Genomic DNA, 18,454 nt, shown 5'->3' with positions numbered 1-18,454 from the left:
TGTCAGCATGATGCCTAAACTGGTTTCTGCTGATTTCCTCTAGTTCCGGGCAGCACTTAAGGAGAGGGGAACCAGAATTTTAATGTAAAGCTACAGGGGCATGCCAAGCAAGCTGCTTAAGGGAGCGGAATTTTCCGAAGCCTGGGGACCTCTGTCTTACCAGTGTGTGTAAGAGTAGAACTGTGGCTACTTTTTTGGGAAGTAAATCACCAGGCATTTATTCCAAGGTGCCTCTGGATGGACTTGAACCGCCAACCTTACAGTGAGTGCATTAACTATTTGCACCACTCAAGGACTCCAAGTAAGGTCCTGGGAAAGAGCCTGATCCTTCAGTATTATTGAAGTTTGGTCTCCAGATGGTTGAGGAGCTCTGTGTAAGAGTTTTTTAGAAAACAATTAACAGGTTATTTAGAATCCATGACCTAGCCTATGCAGTGCAGGGGTCTCAAACTGACTGAATGTGAATTTGTTTTGTTTGGCTCAGACTTGTGTTTGGGAAAAAATTGCATTTGAATGCCTTTTGGCAGAGCCTGCTGACTCCAATTTATCCCAGGTTCCATCTCTAGGCTTAAAACTTAGCGCTGCTTTACATTATCTACATGGCTCCGAGGTTTTTTTTTTCGATGAAAAATTTCAAAATGCTAGAGAGAATGATATAAGAATCTCCATATACCATCACCCAGACCTGAAGCCTTTTTGTTTTTAAATTGTACTTCAGATGAAGATTTATGGAACACACTCGCTTCTCGTTAAAGAGTTAGTACACATATTGTTTTGTGACTTTGGTTACCAACCTCTGAACAGGTCAACACTTTCAACTTCTTGACCTTTAGTTCTGGTCCTTGCCCCTGGGTTGATGTGCCCCTTTAGTCTCTTCTTGTTTTATGGGTCTGTCCAGTCGTTGGCTGAAGGGTGAACCTCAGGAGTGACTTCAGTACTGAGCTGAAAGGATGTCCGTGGGCCATACTCTCAAGGTTTCTCCGGTCTCTGTCACGCCAGTAAGTCTAGTCCTTTTTTGTGAGTTAGAATTTCATTCTATATTTTTCTCCAGTTCTGTCCCTCTACTGTGATCCCTGTTAGAGTGGTGGTACCTGGGCACCATTTAGTTGAACTGGACTCACTCTGGTGGAGGCTGTGGTAGTTGTGGTCTAATAGTCCTTTGGGCTAATCTTTGCCTTGTGTCTTTAGTTTTCTTTCATTCTCCCTTGCTCCCAATGGGATGAGACCAGTGGAGTATCCTAGATGGCTGCTCATAAGCTTTTAAGACCCCAGATACTACTCACTGAAGTAGAACGTAGAACATTTTCTTTATGAACTATGTTATGCTGATTGAGCTAGATGCATTCCTGAAGACTTTCATGTTGTGACCTCTGCGGAGGTTCAAAAAAAAAAAAGCATAATCCATTTCTTTACAAAAAAACTTTTCCTGAACTGTGGAATGCCTCACTCCCACTCCCACCCTAAACCAAAAAAAAAAACCAAACCCATTGCCCTCGAGTTGGTTCTGACTCAGTGACCCTATAGAACAGAATAAAACTGCTCCATACAGTTTCCAAGGAGGGCCTGGTGGATTCGAACTGCCAACCTTTTGGTTAGCAGCCGTAGCTCTTAACCGCTACACCATCGGAGTTTCCAACTTACTAGCCTAACTTGCTACTCATTATTTAAGTCTCAGTAAAAGCATTATCTTTTTATTCACTTTTCACATAATCCTTCAATAAATATTTGTTGAGCCTCTTTAGAACCTACCCAGCAGCGCCTCTGCTTCCATAAAAATTACAGCCAAGAAAACCCTATGGAGTGCAGTTGTACTCTGTAACACATGGAGTTGCCATGAGTTGGAATTCAATCAACGGCAATAAGTTTGGTTTTTAGTTTTGGGTGTGCCAGGCCCTCTTGTAGACACTGGAGCTAGAGCAGTGAGCAAGGCAAACAAGGTCCCTGTCCTCAGAACTTACAGTGCAGGACAGGGGAGGCAGACTACACACAATAAATAAATAACTGAACAGATCGTGTTAACTGCTATGAAGGAAAAAAGCAAGGCTATTTGACAGAGAATTGACAGAGTAGGGGAACTGGGGTGGGTGGACCACTTTAGATTAGGTGGTTAGGAGGGTCTTCCTGAAAGGGTAACAGTTGATTTGAGATATGAATGACAAGAAGATTCCACCATGTGAAAATCTAGAGGGTACCATGCTCTAGGCAGAGGGAACAGCCAATGCAAAGACCTGAGGTGGTGGGAATGAGATGATCCGACTTAGTAGGGAGGCTAGGGAGGAAGCAAGGAGACTGGCAGAGAAACTCATTGTGCAATAATTCAGGTGATAGATGATGGTGACTTGGTGCAGGGAAATAATGGTGGGGGAGGTGAAAAGTGTTCACATATTTTCAGATTTTGGATGTATTTTGAAGGTAGACCTGACAGGCTTTGCTAATGGATTGAATGTGAGTGTGAGAGAAAAGAGAAGTTAAGGATGACTCAAACATTTTGGGTTAAGCAACTGGAAGATTGGAGTTGTCGTTTTCTAAAATGAAGACTACTATGGGAGGGGTAAGTTCAGGTGAGCACTGGGATATCAGAATTTTGTTTTTCAGAGTCAAGGTGGAATGCTCCCAGGGTGTGGAGGTCCTGGGCAAATATTTCTTATGGAGCACCTATCTATATGAACAATTTTATTTTAAAATGTAGTAGAAAATTCATGGTCTCTTGTGAGATGTAGTGATCTCTTGACCAGGATTTAGAAAAATTGGTTGTGAAGAGGTACTTAGATATTTGTTCATGATCCAGTCAGTGCAGGTGGAGATTCCATCTCTCCTTGTTGAGGAACTGAAGCTGCCTCTTTTTGTTCTTTACTGTCAAATGTGCCACTTTCATATCTCCCACTAGGAGAGAGATAGCAGTGCTATTATTACTTACAATGCCATGGCTGTTTGGAACCTGTTTGTATTGAAACAGTATAGATCTTGTTTCTGCAGCTCCCTAATGCCATTTATTTAATACTGATTACATCATTATTTCTGGTGCTACATCGTCCATGGTGCTGCCTGTGAATACTGCCTCCAGTGACTCTCTCAGAGCTGGTAACTGTGCTTCGTTGATGATGATCACAAGTGCAAGTCTTGCCTGTAATATATGGGAAAATGTGAATAATAACTCATTGTATGGTAAATTTCTATTAAATTTGCTGTTGGGAATTTTATAGTGTAAAGGTAGAGGTATGTATCTTGCAACCACGTCTTCTCTTGAACTCTTTAGGTCTCAGTACCTTCTTAGAATATGCTCTTTCCATGTTGGCTGCACCCCTGCCTTGCACACCACCATCTGCCTTGCACACCACCTGGGCAGAGCAGAAAGAGAGGCCCCATTCACTTAAGGAATGCCTCTTCCTCTCTGGCAGCACTTAGTACCAACCTTGGAGACTACAGCAGCATCACATCCATAGGAGGCGAGAGGACATTGATCAGACCAGCCTGTTGACATTGCAGAGCCATCTGTGGAAAATCCTCAGAGGATGAGGCACAGACATCCCAAAAGGACAGCCTGACACGTGTAGCAGAGCCTATGGAGGGGTGGTAACCACCCTGGGTACCAGCAGTGGGGAGGCGGTGGAATGCCCAGGGTAAAGAGCACCTGTTGCTACCTCTGCTGTCCTCAAGTGCTGTAGACCATGGGCAGCGCAGCAGCTGGAACTCCAACAGGTCAGCACCAATGCAGGGGCCTGCATACTCAGCTCAAGTCAGGGGCTGGCAATGGACCTTCAATAGCCTAGGGTCCTAAACTTGTCCTGAGTCTAACAAGAGCCACACAAAATCAGAGTGTCAGTACCCTTCTAGGCAGCTCAGCAGGAACTATCCTGTCACCAGGACTGTCTTCTGGAATGGGGCCAACACAATTCCTGAGCTCCTGGGGCACTTGGTTGACTCTAGGCACTAGGTAGATATGAGGGACCTGGAAGGGCAGTAGAAAGTTGTTGAGCACCTGGAAGGGCAGAAACTGAAAGTGGGTCTCATGAAGACTCTGGGTGCCCCTCCTGGATGCACGACTGGCCCCAGCCAATCCCAGCTACAGGAGGGAGACTTAGAAAGTTTTGAGGGTGGCACCTTCAGTGACTAGCATCCACATGGAACCAGGTCCAGGCTTGGGCACCCTGGCAAGGGGGTTGGGACGCGAGGCTTAGGGCCCAGGGCAGGGGATGCTGGCTTGGGTCTAAAGCCCAAGATGATGTCAAGTGTGCAAATTTTAGACCTATGTCCAGGCTGGAGATACCGATTTGGAAGTCATCAAGCTGCTGAGAAAGGTTTTATGAGAGGAAAAAGTTCCAAGACTTTCAGCTCCCAAACTCTACCACATTATTCTTAAAATTTAAGAAGACAGTTCTCTCCTTTCCTGGTAGATGAAGGAACTTAAGATGAGAATCATCCACTTGAAGGTTTCTAGAACTTCAGTAGCTTATGCAAATCTACAGAGAAAGAACTCTGAGCCCTGAAAATAGAAACAGTTCATAATATGAAAAACCACAGAACCAACTTTCCTTAGGAATCAGCACCTGTGGGGAGGCATGACATTTTTATTTTCCAGGGCCAGGCCGAGTCAAGGCTAATAACATTTTCCGGGGCCTCTGAACAGTGTTATTTGTTTTAGTCTGCTTTCTGTTTAGCCAGGGGAATAATTAATTAACAACTAAGTCTGCTAGAACACACTACCAAGTGGCACTCAGTAAATGTTTACTGACAATGATGAGGCTATTGTTTATCCATATCAACAAATTGGAAACAAAATCATGGCGTTTGAATGCAGGGTGTTAGAGACTCTCATCTTACAGATGAGAAAACTGAAGGTCAGAGAAGCAAGGTGATTTATCCAAGGTTGCACAGCCAGGTAGTGGCAAAGCTAGAATTTACACCCCAAATTCCACATTCTAAATGTATTCATTGCTTTTTCTGCTATGTTCCACTGTGTTTTTTGAGAAATGGTTGAATTTCTCTATGCCAATTAAAATGTCGAGACATCAACCTTTCTAAAGAACGGTAAAACCTCATTAGGTCCAAATAACTGGAAGGAATGCTAGTCTGAATTAAGGTAAAAGTTTGAACTGTTTTAAAAGGTATTCAGCTTTTTCCTTTCAAGGCCATGTAGTGAACTGGAACAAATAACCACAAAATGGGGCCAAGTAGAGGTCTTACTGAACCTGCTCAAAGGAACAAACCAATAATTTATAAATGGTACATTAACAATTTCCTTACAAGTGATGACTGCTTAAGATATTTTAGGCATTTTGGGAAATAAATTTTTGGTAAAAGTAAGCTAAATGTTTCCCGTGAAAACTTATGTAAAAATTTGCCTAGGAAACTTTCACAAGCATCATATTGCGGTGCAGTGAATTACTTTATGTGGCCTTCTAAACATGGTCTCTGTGACTCCCATACAATGATTGGGTAAAAACGAAAAAAAAAAAAAACCAAACCCAGTGCCGTCAATTCCGACTCATAGTGACCCTATAGGACAGAGCAGAACTGCCCCATAGAGTTTCCAAGGAGTGCCTGGTGGATTCAAACTGCCAACCCTTTAGTTAGCAGCCATAGCACTTAACCACTACGCCACCAGGGTTTCCAGTGATTGGGTAGGACTATGCAAAAAAGGCGCTTGTGGCCCACCAAGGGGATTGGGCGACTTGTTGCTAATGCATATAAGGTGTATTGAACCTGTGATGGCTAAGGTTATGTGTCAGCTTGGCTGGGCCATGATTTTCTGTTGTTTGGCAGGTGTGTAATGGTGTAATTTGGCAGTTATGTAATGATGTAGTCATCCTCCATTTTGTGATCTGAGGTAATTAGCCTCCATTTTGCAATGTGTTACAAACCCTAGCCTCTATGCCCGTGGTTATGGTCCCATTTGGGAGTGAGTTGTCCATTATGTTAGTGAGGCAGGATTAGAGTGGGATATATCTTGAGTCACAGCCTTACTAGAGAATGCAACTCAAGTCACCACCCTTACCCCAGTCACCATCCTTACCACCCTTATTCAAGCCACACCCTTGTACCACCTTGTTCAAACAAGGGGAGTTTCCTTGAGGGTATGGTCTGTATCCAATATATATGTATATGAATGCTCTGGCCAAGTTCTCTCTCTTCCTCTGGATTCTGCTCTCTTGCTTTGGATTCTGCATCTTGTTTGCCATCATTTGACCTCTGATTCTTAGAACTTGAGCCAGTATCCTACTGTCTGACCTGCCAATGCTGGGATTTGCCAACTTCCACCAGTGGCATTATTAGGGTTGGTGTCATCCAGTGTGGTAACTCATGATGTAACCCTCCCCCTCTGTGTACCTCCTCCCATATGAGACCATACAGAATCCTTAGTAATGTTTATTATCAGTTTTAATCATAGAATAGTATGTGATAAATATACTTGTAAATTGCTTAAATGTAATATTTCTTAGATTATATAAATACTAACAAAATAGTTTTGAATTACAACATTATTAGTCTGAGCAGATGCCTTTTTAAATTTTTCTCCTTTTCCTTTAATTACTACTGCATTCTCAAAAAAGTTATTGATATAGGTTCACAAATACTAATTACCACAATATGGTAGCTAAAACACCAGAAAACTTGACAAAATCAGAGAATATAAAAATACCAGCAGCAACAAAAACAACAGCATGTGCTTGTAATGTGTGCAGACAAAACCAAGTGATTCCAAGTGTCATTGTAATTGGGTAATAATGATAACTCTGACTAGAACAAATTAGAATGTTCAAAAAGTAAATTAGCATAGAGTTTTAGTCTTGCAGGTATATTGATGCATGTAAGCCGTGCTTATAAAATCATGTTTTTGTTCCTATAACTAACTACAGAGATATCTTTATTAAAAAAAAATACATTTCTTCTGAAACACTGCACAAAAATTTTATAAACGGTCATTTTGTGATCACCCCCTCTGACAGTGTCACCTAGTGCAGTCCACACTTCCTGCACCCCCATAGTGATGCCAGTGGCTTCTGCGGCCCTACGAGCCAGCAGCCTATCATCTGACCTGATGTGCCAGCTTCCATAGCCTTGTGAGCCAGCAGCCTGTTGTCTGACCTGCTGATATAGGCTTATCAACCCCTGTAAGCATGTGAGTCAGAAGAAGCCTCCAGCCTGACACCTGACTCACGGATTTGGGACTTGCCAGCCTCCACAACCATGTGAGCCATTTCCTTGATGGTTTATGAGTTCTGTGAGATGTTGTAGTGAATTACAGAATCCAAAGACAAGAGAGGGAGTACTCAGGGGAGGAGGAGTTGATGTTAGAAATGATGGAGTGATACAAAAATTTGGAAAAGTGGGACATCTGGGATATCTTTAACCTCTGCCTCATAGGAAACAACTTTGTGCTGATCCTTCAGAAATAAATTATTCATTCACATATGTGCAAATGTCAGTCAAACCACATGCTAAAATTATCATGTGTTTGATTTAGTGGCATATAAAGGAATTCGTTTTTACCATTTTGCTGTAGTTGAATTGGTTGGCACTATTTTTGGGGATCTGTAACTCACAGCAGCAAAAATGACGACATCTGTCTTTCTCCCTTTCCATCCCTTTAGTTTTTCTTCTATGCCAGGCCAAAAGAATGCTTCCAGCTGCTTGAAAATTGGAAGTCTTTTCTGGACACTCCTTTCACTCACCACAGTCGCCCACCAATTTCTCTAAATGACGCTGTACATCCTGTCACCATCTGTGAGAAGGCTACATTTGGCTGCCTTCTGTCATTTTTTGTTCAAACACTAAACATTCATTTGTTACTGAAGATATTTGGAAATATTGGGCCTTATTATCTCTAATTCCCTTGTTTAACTTATGATCAGGCATACTCACAGGTCTCCTCTACTATTCTCTCTTCAAACTGGTGACTTTTTCCTTCTTTGTTTTATAAGAGTCAGAGTTGTCTACCTGGCAGGTAACATGTGGGAGGTTCTGGACTAGTCGAGGGAATGTTATTGATTAACAGATAGACTACTTGGGAGAAAAAAAGTCTATAATAATCTCACTCAATCAATGTGTTCAAAGCTGGGAAAAGTAAAGGTCTGTAGAGGAAACGGGCCTCTGGTAGGATATATAGAAAGCTCTCCCTGCTGGGTGAGCTGTCCTACATATGACTCAAAGATTCATGTATCTTAGAAAAACACTGACCAAAACAAAAAAGAAGGCTGCAGCTATTTCTGCCATTTAATGTTACAGTTCATTCCGACAAAATATCTTAAAAAAAATATATCTTAAGGTCTATGCAAGATAGGGCTACTCTGGCATTTCCTGCTGGTAACCTACTGCCCCCCTCTGGAACAGTTGGGAACTGAAGCTTTTGATCTGTCTTTGTCAGGTTTTTATTCTCCATTATGCAGGTATATTGATACATTTAAGCCAGGATTACAAAATAGTGTTTTTGTTGCTATAACTAACTACGGGGATTTTTTTTTATATATAAAAAAATACATTTCTACTGAAACACTGCACAAAAATTTTATAGACAGTCATTTTGGGATCACCACCTCTGATGGTGTCATCCAGTGCAGTCCACTTTCCCTGCACCCCCATAGTGATGCCACTGGCTTCTGCAGCCCGGTGAGGCTGCATTGGAGTTCACTTACCCAAAGGTGCTTTACCATAGTGTGAAGATGTGCCCAGGCATGAACTGCAAACGGTTTATTCAGTGAGTTTATGCTGACTCCCAGTAACACAAGGATCTTTGTTTGATTTCCTGGCTGGAGAATGAACTCCTTAGTTTTGTGAACCATCTGTCCTGTTCTGCTTCCATGCTCCTCCTACCAAGAACCCAAGCTAAAACCTTCTCTCTTTGGCAGACTTGAACTAGCAAGAACTAAAATCCTTCCTGACTTGGCACCCTGCCTTCATAATTTTTTCCTTAAAAAGGAGAGTTTGGACTTTTGATCTCTAAGGTCCCTCTGGCTGTGAGTCCATAAAAATACCTGTACTGGTTAGAAATATACATTTAACATAAAGAAACTCTTTGGTACTATGTAAATGAGCTTTCCCTTTCAGTGAAGATTTCTGGAAATAAAATGATAGCTCTTGGAGGAGGGACTATATTTCAAAAACATTTTTCAAAATATAAAATATGCCACCAGGAGGCAGTGTTGACATACAGTTTAACTCAAGGATCTCTTCAATCTGTTTTGAGAGAAACATTTCTTGAATCAAAGGATAAGAATGGTTAAATGTTATGTTTTGTGTGGTGATAAAGTTCTGAAAGGAATATTAAAGGTACATGCATCTTACACAGTAATAGAGTAATAAGTCCAATATAAATGAAAGTATTAAATATTAAACCTGGTTTGAGAATATAGGAGAAATGGTAGATAGCAACTTTTTATTAAAAAATAGAGTTCACTCTCAGGTCAACATCTCACTTCACCTCAGCCATATACATTCTCTGAAAGTTGGCTGCTTGGGCTCTGTGCCTGTGCATTAGGGAGTGTCGTTGTTGTCAGGTGCCGTTGACTCAGATCCAACTCACAGCGACCCTATATACAACAGAACCAAACACTGCCTGGTCCTGAGCCATCCTCACAATCTGTGCTATGTTTGAGCCCATTGTTGCAGCCACTGTGTCAATCAATCTCGTTGAGGCTCTGCTTTTTCCCTGATCCTCAACACAGACGTGTGGTCACTCTCACAGTCTAGGAGGCTAGAAGTCCAAATTCAGGGCACCAGCTCTAGAAGAATGCTTTCCCTCTTTGTTAGTTCTGGGGAATGGTCCTTGTCATCAATCTTTCCCTGGTCTAGGAATTTCTCAGCCCAGGGTTCAAGGGATGAGCTCTCTCCTGGCTCTTGTTTCTTGTTTCATGCTTGGTAGTGTAGAGGATCAGCGAAAAAGAGGAAGACTCTCAACAAGATGGATTGACACAGTAGCTGCAACAATGGGCTCAAACATAGCAATGATTGTGAGGATGGCTCAGGACCAGGCTGTGTTTTGTTCTGTTGTGCATAGCATCACTATGAGTCGGAGCTGACTCGACTGCACCTAAAAACAACATCTACTTCACCAAGCATGATGTCCTTCTCTAGGGACTGGTCCTTCCTAATAACGTGCCAAAGTATGTGAGACAAAGTCTTGCCATCCTCGCTTCTAAGAAGCAGTCTGGCTGTACTTCTTCCAAGACAGATTTGTTTGTTTTTCTGGCAATCCATGGTATGTTCAATATTCTTCGCCACTACCATAATTCAGAGGCATCAATTTTTCTTCAGCCTTCCTTATTCATTGTCCAGCTTTCCCATGTATATGATGCACACCTTAGTCCTCAATCTGACATCTTTGCATTTTAGCACTTCAAAGAGATCTTTTGCAGCAGATTTGCTCAAACAAGTGAGCACCTCCAGCGTTGCATCCGTTTGTCGAAACATCTCAACTGGTACTCCATCAATTGTTAGAGCCTTGTTTTTCACCAATGCCTTCAGTGCAGCTTGGACTTCTTCCTTCAGTACCATCAGTTCTTAATCATATACTAACTCCCGAAATGGTTGAACGTTGAGCAGTTCTTTTTGGTACAATGACTCTGTGTATTCCTTCCATCTTCTTTTGATGATTCCTGTGTTGTTTAATATTTTTGCCATACAATCCTTCAAAATTGCAACTCGAGGCTTGAATTTTTTTCTTCAGTTCCTTCAGTTTGAGAAATGCCAGGTGTGTTCTTCCCTTTTGGTTTTCTAACTCCAGGTCTTTGCACATGCTATTATAACACTTTGTCTTCTCGAGCTGCGCTTTGAAATCTTTGGTTCAGCTCTTTTGCTTCGTCGTTTCTTCCATTATGCTTTAGCTATTCTACGTTCAAGAGCAACTTTCAGAGTCTCTTCTGACATCCATTTTGATCTCTACTTTATTCCTGTCTTTTTAATGACCTTTTGCATTTCATGTATAATGTTCTTGATATAATCCCACAACTTGTCTGGTCTTTGGTCATTAATGTTCAGTACGTCAAATCTTCTCTTGAGATGGTCTCTAAATTCAGGCAGGATATATTCAAGGTCATACTTTGGCTGTCATGGCCTTGTTTTAATTTTCTTCAGCTTCAGCTTGAACTTGCATATGAGCAGTTGATGGTCTCTTCTGCAGTCAGCCCCTGGCCTTTTTCTGACTGATGATATTGAGCTTCTCCATCATCCTTTTCCATAGAAGTAGTTGATTTAATTCCTGTGTATTCCATCCAGTGAGGTCCACGTGTATAATCGCTGTTTATGTTGTTGAAAAAAGGTATTTACAGTGAAGAAGTCATTGGTCTTGCAAAATTCTGTCATGTGATCTCCAGCATCATTTCTATCACTAAGGTCATATTTTCCAACAGCTGGCCCATTTCTTTGTTTCTAACTTTTGTATCCTAATTACCAGTAATTATCAATACATCTTGATTGCATGCTTTATCAATTTCAGATCGTAGAAGTTGATAAAAAAAATCTTCAGTTTCTTCATCTTTGGCCTTAGTTGATTGTGCCTAAATTTGCATAATAGTCATATTAACAGGTCTTCCTTGTAGGTGTATGGATATTATCCTACCACTGACAGCGTTGCACTTCAGGATAGATCTTGACCATTCTTTTTGACCATGAATGCAATGCCATTCCTCTTCAAGTTGTCATTCCCAGCATAGTAGACCATATATGATTTTCCCATTCAAAATGGCTAATAGCAGTCCTTTTCAGCTCACTAATGCCTAGGATGTCCATCCTTATGAGTTCCAGTTCATTTCTGATGACTTTCAATTTTCCTAGATTCATACCTCGTACATTCCACATTCTAATTGTTAATGGATATTTGCAGCTATTTCTTCTCATTTTGTGTTGTGTCACATCAGCAAATGAAGGTCCTGAAAGCTTTACTCCATCCATGTCATTAAGGTCCTGCAGTACAATTAATTACACTTGTATGGCCTTCCTAGTCATGGCCTTGTAACCCCCACCCAGGTAATTGGTAGGACTGCGTGATAGGGTAATTGTGGCCCACCAAGGGGATTGGTCAGTTTTGCCTTAAAAGAGAGCCAATTCCAGAGCAGAGAGGAGGATTTTACCAGCACCAAGGAAAAACAGCCAGGAATGGAGAGCACATCCTTTGGATCTGGGGTCCCTGCCCTTAGAAGCTCCTGGAATCAGGAGATGGAGAGAGAGAGAGAGAGCAAACTAGCTGTAACCCTGAAGACAGTGAGAAGTGGTAGCAGCAGAGACCCAGCAGCAAGAGACAGCTCAGTGGGATGCCCAGCCCACGGACGAAGAGAGAAAGCTGAGTGCCTCTGGGGAGAGGCCTAGGACCAGGGAGAGGCATGCCTGCGAGGACCACTGGGAAGAGGCTGTCCTGATGGAAGAGCTGTATCCTTGAGTGTTCTTGAGCCTGAATTGTAACTGTTACTTCCCTAATAAACCCCATAATCATGAGTGTTGCCTATGAGTTCTGTGTGGTCATTGCAATGAATTATCGAACCCAGCAGAGAAGTAGAGAGTGCTGTGCAAGGGACAATTCGTATCAGAATTAGGAAAGATGGCAGAGAGGGGAGCTTGTCTGGCCTCCACCTCATGGGAATCAGCCCTGTGCTGTTGATCTTGGTTTTCCTTGCCCCTTGTGTAGTTGGAGGATGTCAGATACTGTCCTCCAAGCCATTTTTACAGGTCGATTTTGCTTTGAGGAGGCAGCTCTTCCCCTGGCTTCCAACCTGATGGTCTCACCTTCTGGCATTATATCAGACAATGTTCCACCACTATTTATATGGTTTTCACTGGCCAATTTTTTCAGAAGTAGATTGCCAGGTCCTTCTTCCTAGTCTGTCTTAGTCTGCAGAAACCTATCCACCATGGGTGACCCTGCTGGTATTTGAAATACTGGTAACATCGTTTTCAGCATCCCAGCAACACGCAAGCCACCGCAGTACAACAAACTGACAGACGAGTGGTGGATTGGGGGATAAGAAGTAGATGATTGACTCTCTGGGTAAAAAAACCTCTGGAAATTTCTTTTTCCTTTAAATACTGCTACCTCCTCCTTTGAAATTCCAGAATTCTAATAAAGTACATGGGTAGTGTTACTATTTAATAGATGGATAAATTGAGGTTGAGGGTTTTCATACAAGATTTAGCAAATTGTAGAACTAAAGAATCAAATACAACCGAAATAGTCTTTTTTTTTTTTTAATAGCTGAAAAAAATTATGATTTCAAAAAGTCAAACCAATCTAGGAATGTTTTATAAAGCAGCACATACACTTTTTTATATGTAAATTTTATGTGTAAATTATATCTAGTGCTCATGCATTTTTGGGGTTGAGCTCTCATAGGAAAGTAGATATTAAATTACCAGTTTAAAAACATCCTAGTTCTCAATGTAAGAAACCTAGCTAGAGTTTGGAAAATTTCTATTTTTTATTACTATCAAAGTTACTTTTTAAGATACCAAAGTAACACAAGCTCATTGCTCCTCAGGCTTACAGACTTGAGGCATTTAGATCAGTCCAGTTTTGAGCAGGATGGATAGTGTTTTAATACCAACATATTGGTGTATGTTTCTCAGAGGTAGAGATGAGTCAGGAAGCGGAGACAGGAACCTAAAGCCAGAATCAGAACTTTAGGTTTTAAATATGTATTGATTCTAGATGACCTTGATCTTCTTAATAAGAATAAATTTCAAAATAGAGGAAAGTCCCCATATGTGAAATGGCCTATAGCAATGTTTTTAAAACTGTGGGCCAAAACCAATTAATGAGTCATAAAGTCAATTTAAAAGTCTCAACCAGCATGTTTGGAGCTCTGGTAACACAGTGGTTAAGAGCTACAGCTGCTAACCAAAAGGTGGTGGTTCAAATCCATTAGCCACTCCTTGGAAACCCAACAGGGCTGTTCTACTCTGTCTTATAGTGTCACTATGAGTCAGAATCAACTCCATGACAATGTGTTGTTGTTTTTTTTTAATCACCAGTTTATTATTAATGAAACAGAACAGAAAGGAATAGAAAATGACAAGATGGATCACATTTTATTTCATATTTATGTATTACATGTCTTACTGGGTCATTATATAAATTGTTTTTGTTTGTTTTTATTATAGGTCATGTTCAAACGAACTTGGAAGGCACTTTTCCATAGCACTTCAGCTGTCCCTGCCTGCTTGCTGACTCACTTACGAAGGTTCACGCCTCATCTTTCTCACTAGCTTGAAAAGTTCTTGAACCAGGATTAGTGCTTGAATTACTTTTCCTGGGCCAAGTGATTCCCACAGGTGCTTTGTAAACCTATTTAAGATTTACTTCTTATTTTACTTCTAAGTAAACTTCTAAAACCTACTTTTAAAATTCTCCAGTGCTATTTGTACTTCTATTTCATTCAACTAATACCAATTAAACGTGTAGCCTGGAATTAATACATGCATTGCTTTTTAACCATCTTTTCCTTATTTTTAGGAACTGTGGCCCAAACAGAGGAATTCACCAAAGATAGATTCTCCATTGAGGCTATGGTACAGATTTGAATTTCTGTTTTTCAAAGAGCTCCTTTAGCTGCTGGTCAGTCGTGGCTTCTTTCTGCTGCATCAGCTCGGCTGTTCCTTTGGTCACTCCCCAGGCATCGGGCTTTGACATTGAAGGGTTGTACGGCCTGCCTGAGGCTATCCGAAGATTCTCCCAGTATTCCCTCCTGGCCCTGTGTGAACAAAACACGCCAGCGTTAGACTCCTCCCCTAGTTTCGGCCTCTATATGCCACTGAGCTAGGATACATCCATGGAGGCATCTTTGGATGCTAAGAGGGTGTCCATTGAAACACAATTTATTAGTTTGGACTAACCGCCCCCCCCACCAGAATCTGTAGGTCTAAAATTACTTTGAATTTCCTTTTTAAATATGTGTATTATCATATTAATCCTCTATTAACCAGAGAACATGGCTAACCAGATAGCAGTATACTACTTAATTGTAATTTAACTGTGCTTTCTATGATTTGTTTCATGATATCTTAATTTTAGCATCTCCTCTTCCAACTAATAACCATAAAAAGAATCCCCTTATTTCAGTAACGAGCCCTGGTGGTACAGTGGTTAAGAACTATGACTGGTAACCAAAAGGTTGGCAGTTAGAATCTACCAGCCGCTCCTTGGAAACCCTACGGGGGAGTTCTACTCTGTCCTGTAGGTTCATTATGAGTCAGAATCGACTTGATGGCAATGGGTTTTTGGTTCTATAACCAACCAGCCAACCAAACAGAAAAACCAAACCCACTGCTGTTAAGATGATTCCAACTCATAGTGACTCTTTAAGGGCAGAGTAGAACTGCCCCATAGGGTTTCCAAGGAGCGGCTGGTAGATTCAAACTGCCAACCTTTTGGTTAGCAGCTGAGCTCTTAACCACTGCGCCACCAGGGCTTCCTATTTGTGTATAGGGATCAAAAACTAAGAATTCAAAACAGGAAGATTTTCAATACAATTTACCTTCCCTCTCCATCCTCACCTTCTGGTACTCTACCCCATGAATCAGCTGAGCCCACATTTGTTGCTTTTTCCCAAGCCTAGTATTACTTCCGCACCTCTGACTTTGGATTCTGTATCCTCTGCTTTCTATTTGCATCACCTCCATTAGTTCAGGCTTAATTAGGTTTGGTATCTGTTCTAGGAAAGACCTATTCACAAGTTTCCCTGCCTCAAGGCTATTAAAGTGTGCTTATTTGCAAATCTAACATTGCACCCTTGGGCAAGACCCATCTATACTCCCCATAGCCTTTGGGATGAGGTCATACATAGCTCATGAACAGGACTACTTAAAGGCCTCCTTCTACTCCTGAGGTTTGTCTTCTATCAAATTCTGTCTCCAATATTCTTAAACTTCTGGTTTCAATACACCATACTTTCACCTCTCAGCAGTTTCCTGCAGGCTGTTCACTTGTGTGGCTAATGCAATTGATCCTTCAAAATTCGGCTTAGGCATCACCTTTCTTTGGGGTCTTTCATTAACCATTCCCCCCCCCTCCCCATCTCTGTCTTTTGCCTCCACAGGACATTAGCTCAGACCCCATAGCACCTGTGCTTATCTTCACTCCTGAATTTACTGTACTGATTTGAACTTATCTGTTTATTTCTCTGCCTACAACATTGTCCAGCTCACTATCTCAGCACTTGCAACAATGTCAGACTTCAGCTGGCTGTGTTCAATTAACATCTTCTGAAAGAAGCAAAACTGCTCCTTCTGCTTAAGCATGGACCCTCTACCCCCATCCTCCATTTGGTGGACCCCTTAGTCTTCAAAACCAAACAGTAAAATCTCTTTCTTTTAGGCAGAGATACTCAGTCACTCTCTTCCTCTTCATTTCTTGCCTTTTTATCCTTGCCTCTTCTAAAGCAGTCACTGCATAGTAATACTTTGGCTTTCCTATCCATTTTCCCCAGAAGACTGAGATTCTCCATGCCAGGGACCACAGCCATCCATTTCTGTATTGCTAGAGCCCTGCACAGTGTCTGACATACCCTTTTTATTCTTGGTTATTATTTATCTCTCTCACTAGAATGTCAGCTCTATCTCGTACACCACTGCATTCTCAGCTCTGAGAATCATGCTTGGCACAGAACTGGCATTTACTTCATATTTGTTATACTTAGCTATGCTTTTTTCTTGATACTCAGTGCCATTCAATGTTATCATCTGCGACATGGGCAGTCCTTTATTAGGGCATGAAATCACATTTCATTGCATTTCATCATCACATTATTTACATTCTTTTTTCTTAAGGCTTTCTTGAGAAATTACCCCATAAGGATGTTTTATAAATATCTATGTGAGAAAATTTAAGGAGGATAAGTGATTCTTCACCATCACACAGCAAATTAGCTGCACTCTTTGTAATGGCCTCCCTTAGACATATACATAATCTAAATGAGTTTGGGTTAGCAAATGTAATTTAAGAGTACTTACCTTGCTCTAATCCAGGGTTTGGTGTGCATGTCCAAACCACTTCCCCAGCTGCCATGTTTTTCGGAAGCTGGTGGCAAAAATCCCCTTTCTGGGGCTAGCTCCTCTGCAATTGCCCTGATGTGGTAGGGCTCAAATCCACAGCAACCGCCAATGTACCTGACACCCAGGTTGTAGGCCTCTCTGGCGTACTTTTGAATATCCCACCTGGTTGTAACTCTGGGTTCTAGTCCTGTAATAAATGGGATTTTGCCTTAATCTGTTATTCTAAATATATTAAAAATAAATATCTAAAATGAATATGTAATTTTTAATAAATGGATTGAACAAGTTGTCAATATTTGTTTTAAGTTTTTTTAAAAAACAATTAGCTACTTTATGTTTATATATGGCGGAAGGGATGGCATATGACTTCTGAGACTAGGTCATAAAATACATTATGATTTCTGGCTTGCTTGCTCTTGAAAGACTTACTCTGGAGGAAGCCGTCTACAAGGTTGTAAAAATACTCCAGCATCACTATGGAAAGGCCCATTGATGAGAAACCAAGGCCTCCAGCCAATAACCAACAAGCAATTGACATTGACTGCCAATAGCCAAGTAAGTGAACTTGAAAGTGGATCCTCTAGCTTCCGTCAGGCTTTCAGATGACTATAGCCACAGCCAACATCTGGGTTGTTGGCTCATGAGAGACCCTGAGCCTAAACCACCCAGCTAAGCTACTCCCAAATACTTGGCCCACAGAAAGTGTGAGACAGTGTGTTGTTTTAAGCCACTAAGATTTGTAGTAATTTGTTACATACAGTAGGTAACACAAATGCCTTGCTATTCTTCTCTTGTGGTTCTGTCAGACTGATCATTGTATAACATCAATCTGATTATTTCGCTTATCTGAGAGTCCCTATAGGATATAGGAGATGGTATAAGGACCTGAGAATGGCATAGGAGGCTGGCCATACTCTGGCCCTGCTGACCTCCCTGGGTTGATTTTCAAGGTAGTCTGATCTCACTTTCCAACATGCTAAGAGATTTTTTGCCTCTGCCTAGAGTGCAAGTATTTGTTTACATCATTGGCTCAGTCTCTTCACTCACATTTGTTTTACAGTCATCCAGTGATGGTATCTTCTCCTCACCCCCAAAACTCTGTAAGAGTATCTGTGCAAAATTTTAAATAGGAGAAAAGGACCTTGGAGATAATCTGGTCTAACAGTCTTATTTTTCCAGTGAGCAAATTAAGATCCAGGGAAATTAAGAGATTGTCCTAAGGTCACACAACTCAGCAACAGAGCTAGAACCAGAACCTAAATCTCTGCTGATTCTACCCAGCATCCTTTTCACCACCCTAAAAATATGACTCATTGATTGTCTATTTAGATGTAGATTCATCTTTGATTTTATATTTACGTTCAGAGGTCTTCGTTTGCTGATCCCATCTTTTCTCTCTTCTACTGCCTAATATCAAGGTTGGTACAGAGAGAGAAACCGGGGGCAACAGATACAGAGATATGCAGCCATTTCTTTACAA

General features: G+C 41.3%; 1 protein-coding gene across 1 annotated transcript in view; it reads right to left on the bottom strand.

Moving 5' to 3' along the window:
- Nucleotides 1-3,004: 3,004 nt before the first annotated feature.
- BHMT (betaine--homocysteine S-methyltransferase) overlaps nt 3,005-18,454 on the bottom strand; it is a 29,472-nt gene continuing 14,022 nt past the window's right edge. The window contains exons 7-10 of the mRNA XM_049867767.1: nt 16,933-17,161; nt 14,498-14,675; nt 3,267-3,338; nt 3,005-3,124 (exon numbers count right to left, since the gene is read on the bottom strand). Coding sequence (XP_049723724.1) covers nt 3,005-3,124; nt 3,267-3,338; nt 14,498-14,675; nt 16,933-17,161 — 599 coding nt within the window. The remainder of the gene's footprint in view (nt 3,125-3,266; nt 3,339-14,497; nt 14,676-16,932; nt 17,162-18,454) is intronic.

Source organism: Elephas maximus, chromosome 2 (genome assembly GCF_024166365.1).
Source record: "Elephas maximus indicus isolate mEleMax1 chromosome 2, mEleMax1 primary haplotype, whole genome shotgun sequence".
NCBI lineage: Eukaryota > Metazoa > Chordata > Mammalia > Proboscidea > Elephantidae > Elephas > Elephas maximus.
This window is presented reverse-complemented; position numbering and strand designations above follow the sequence as displayed.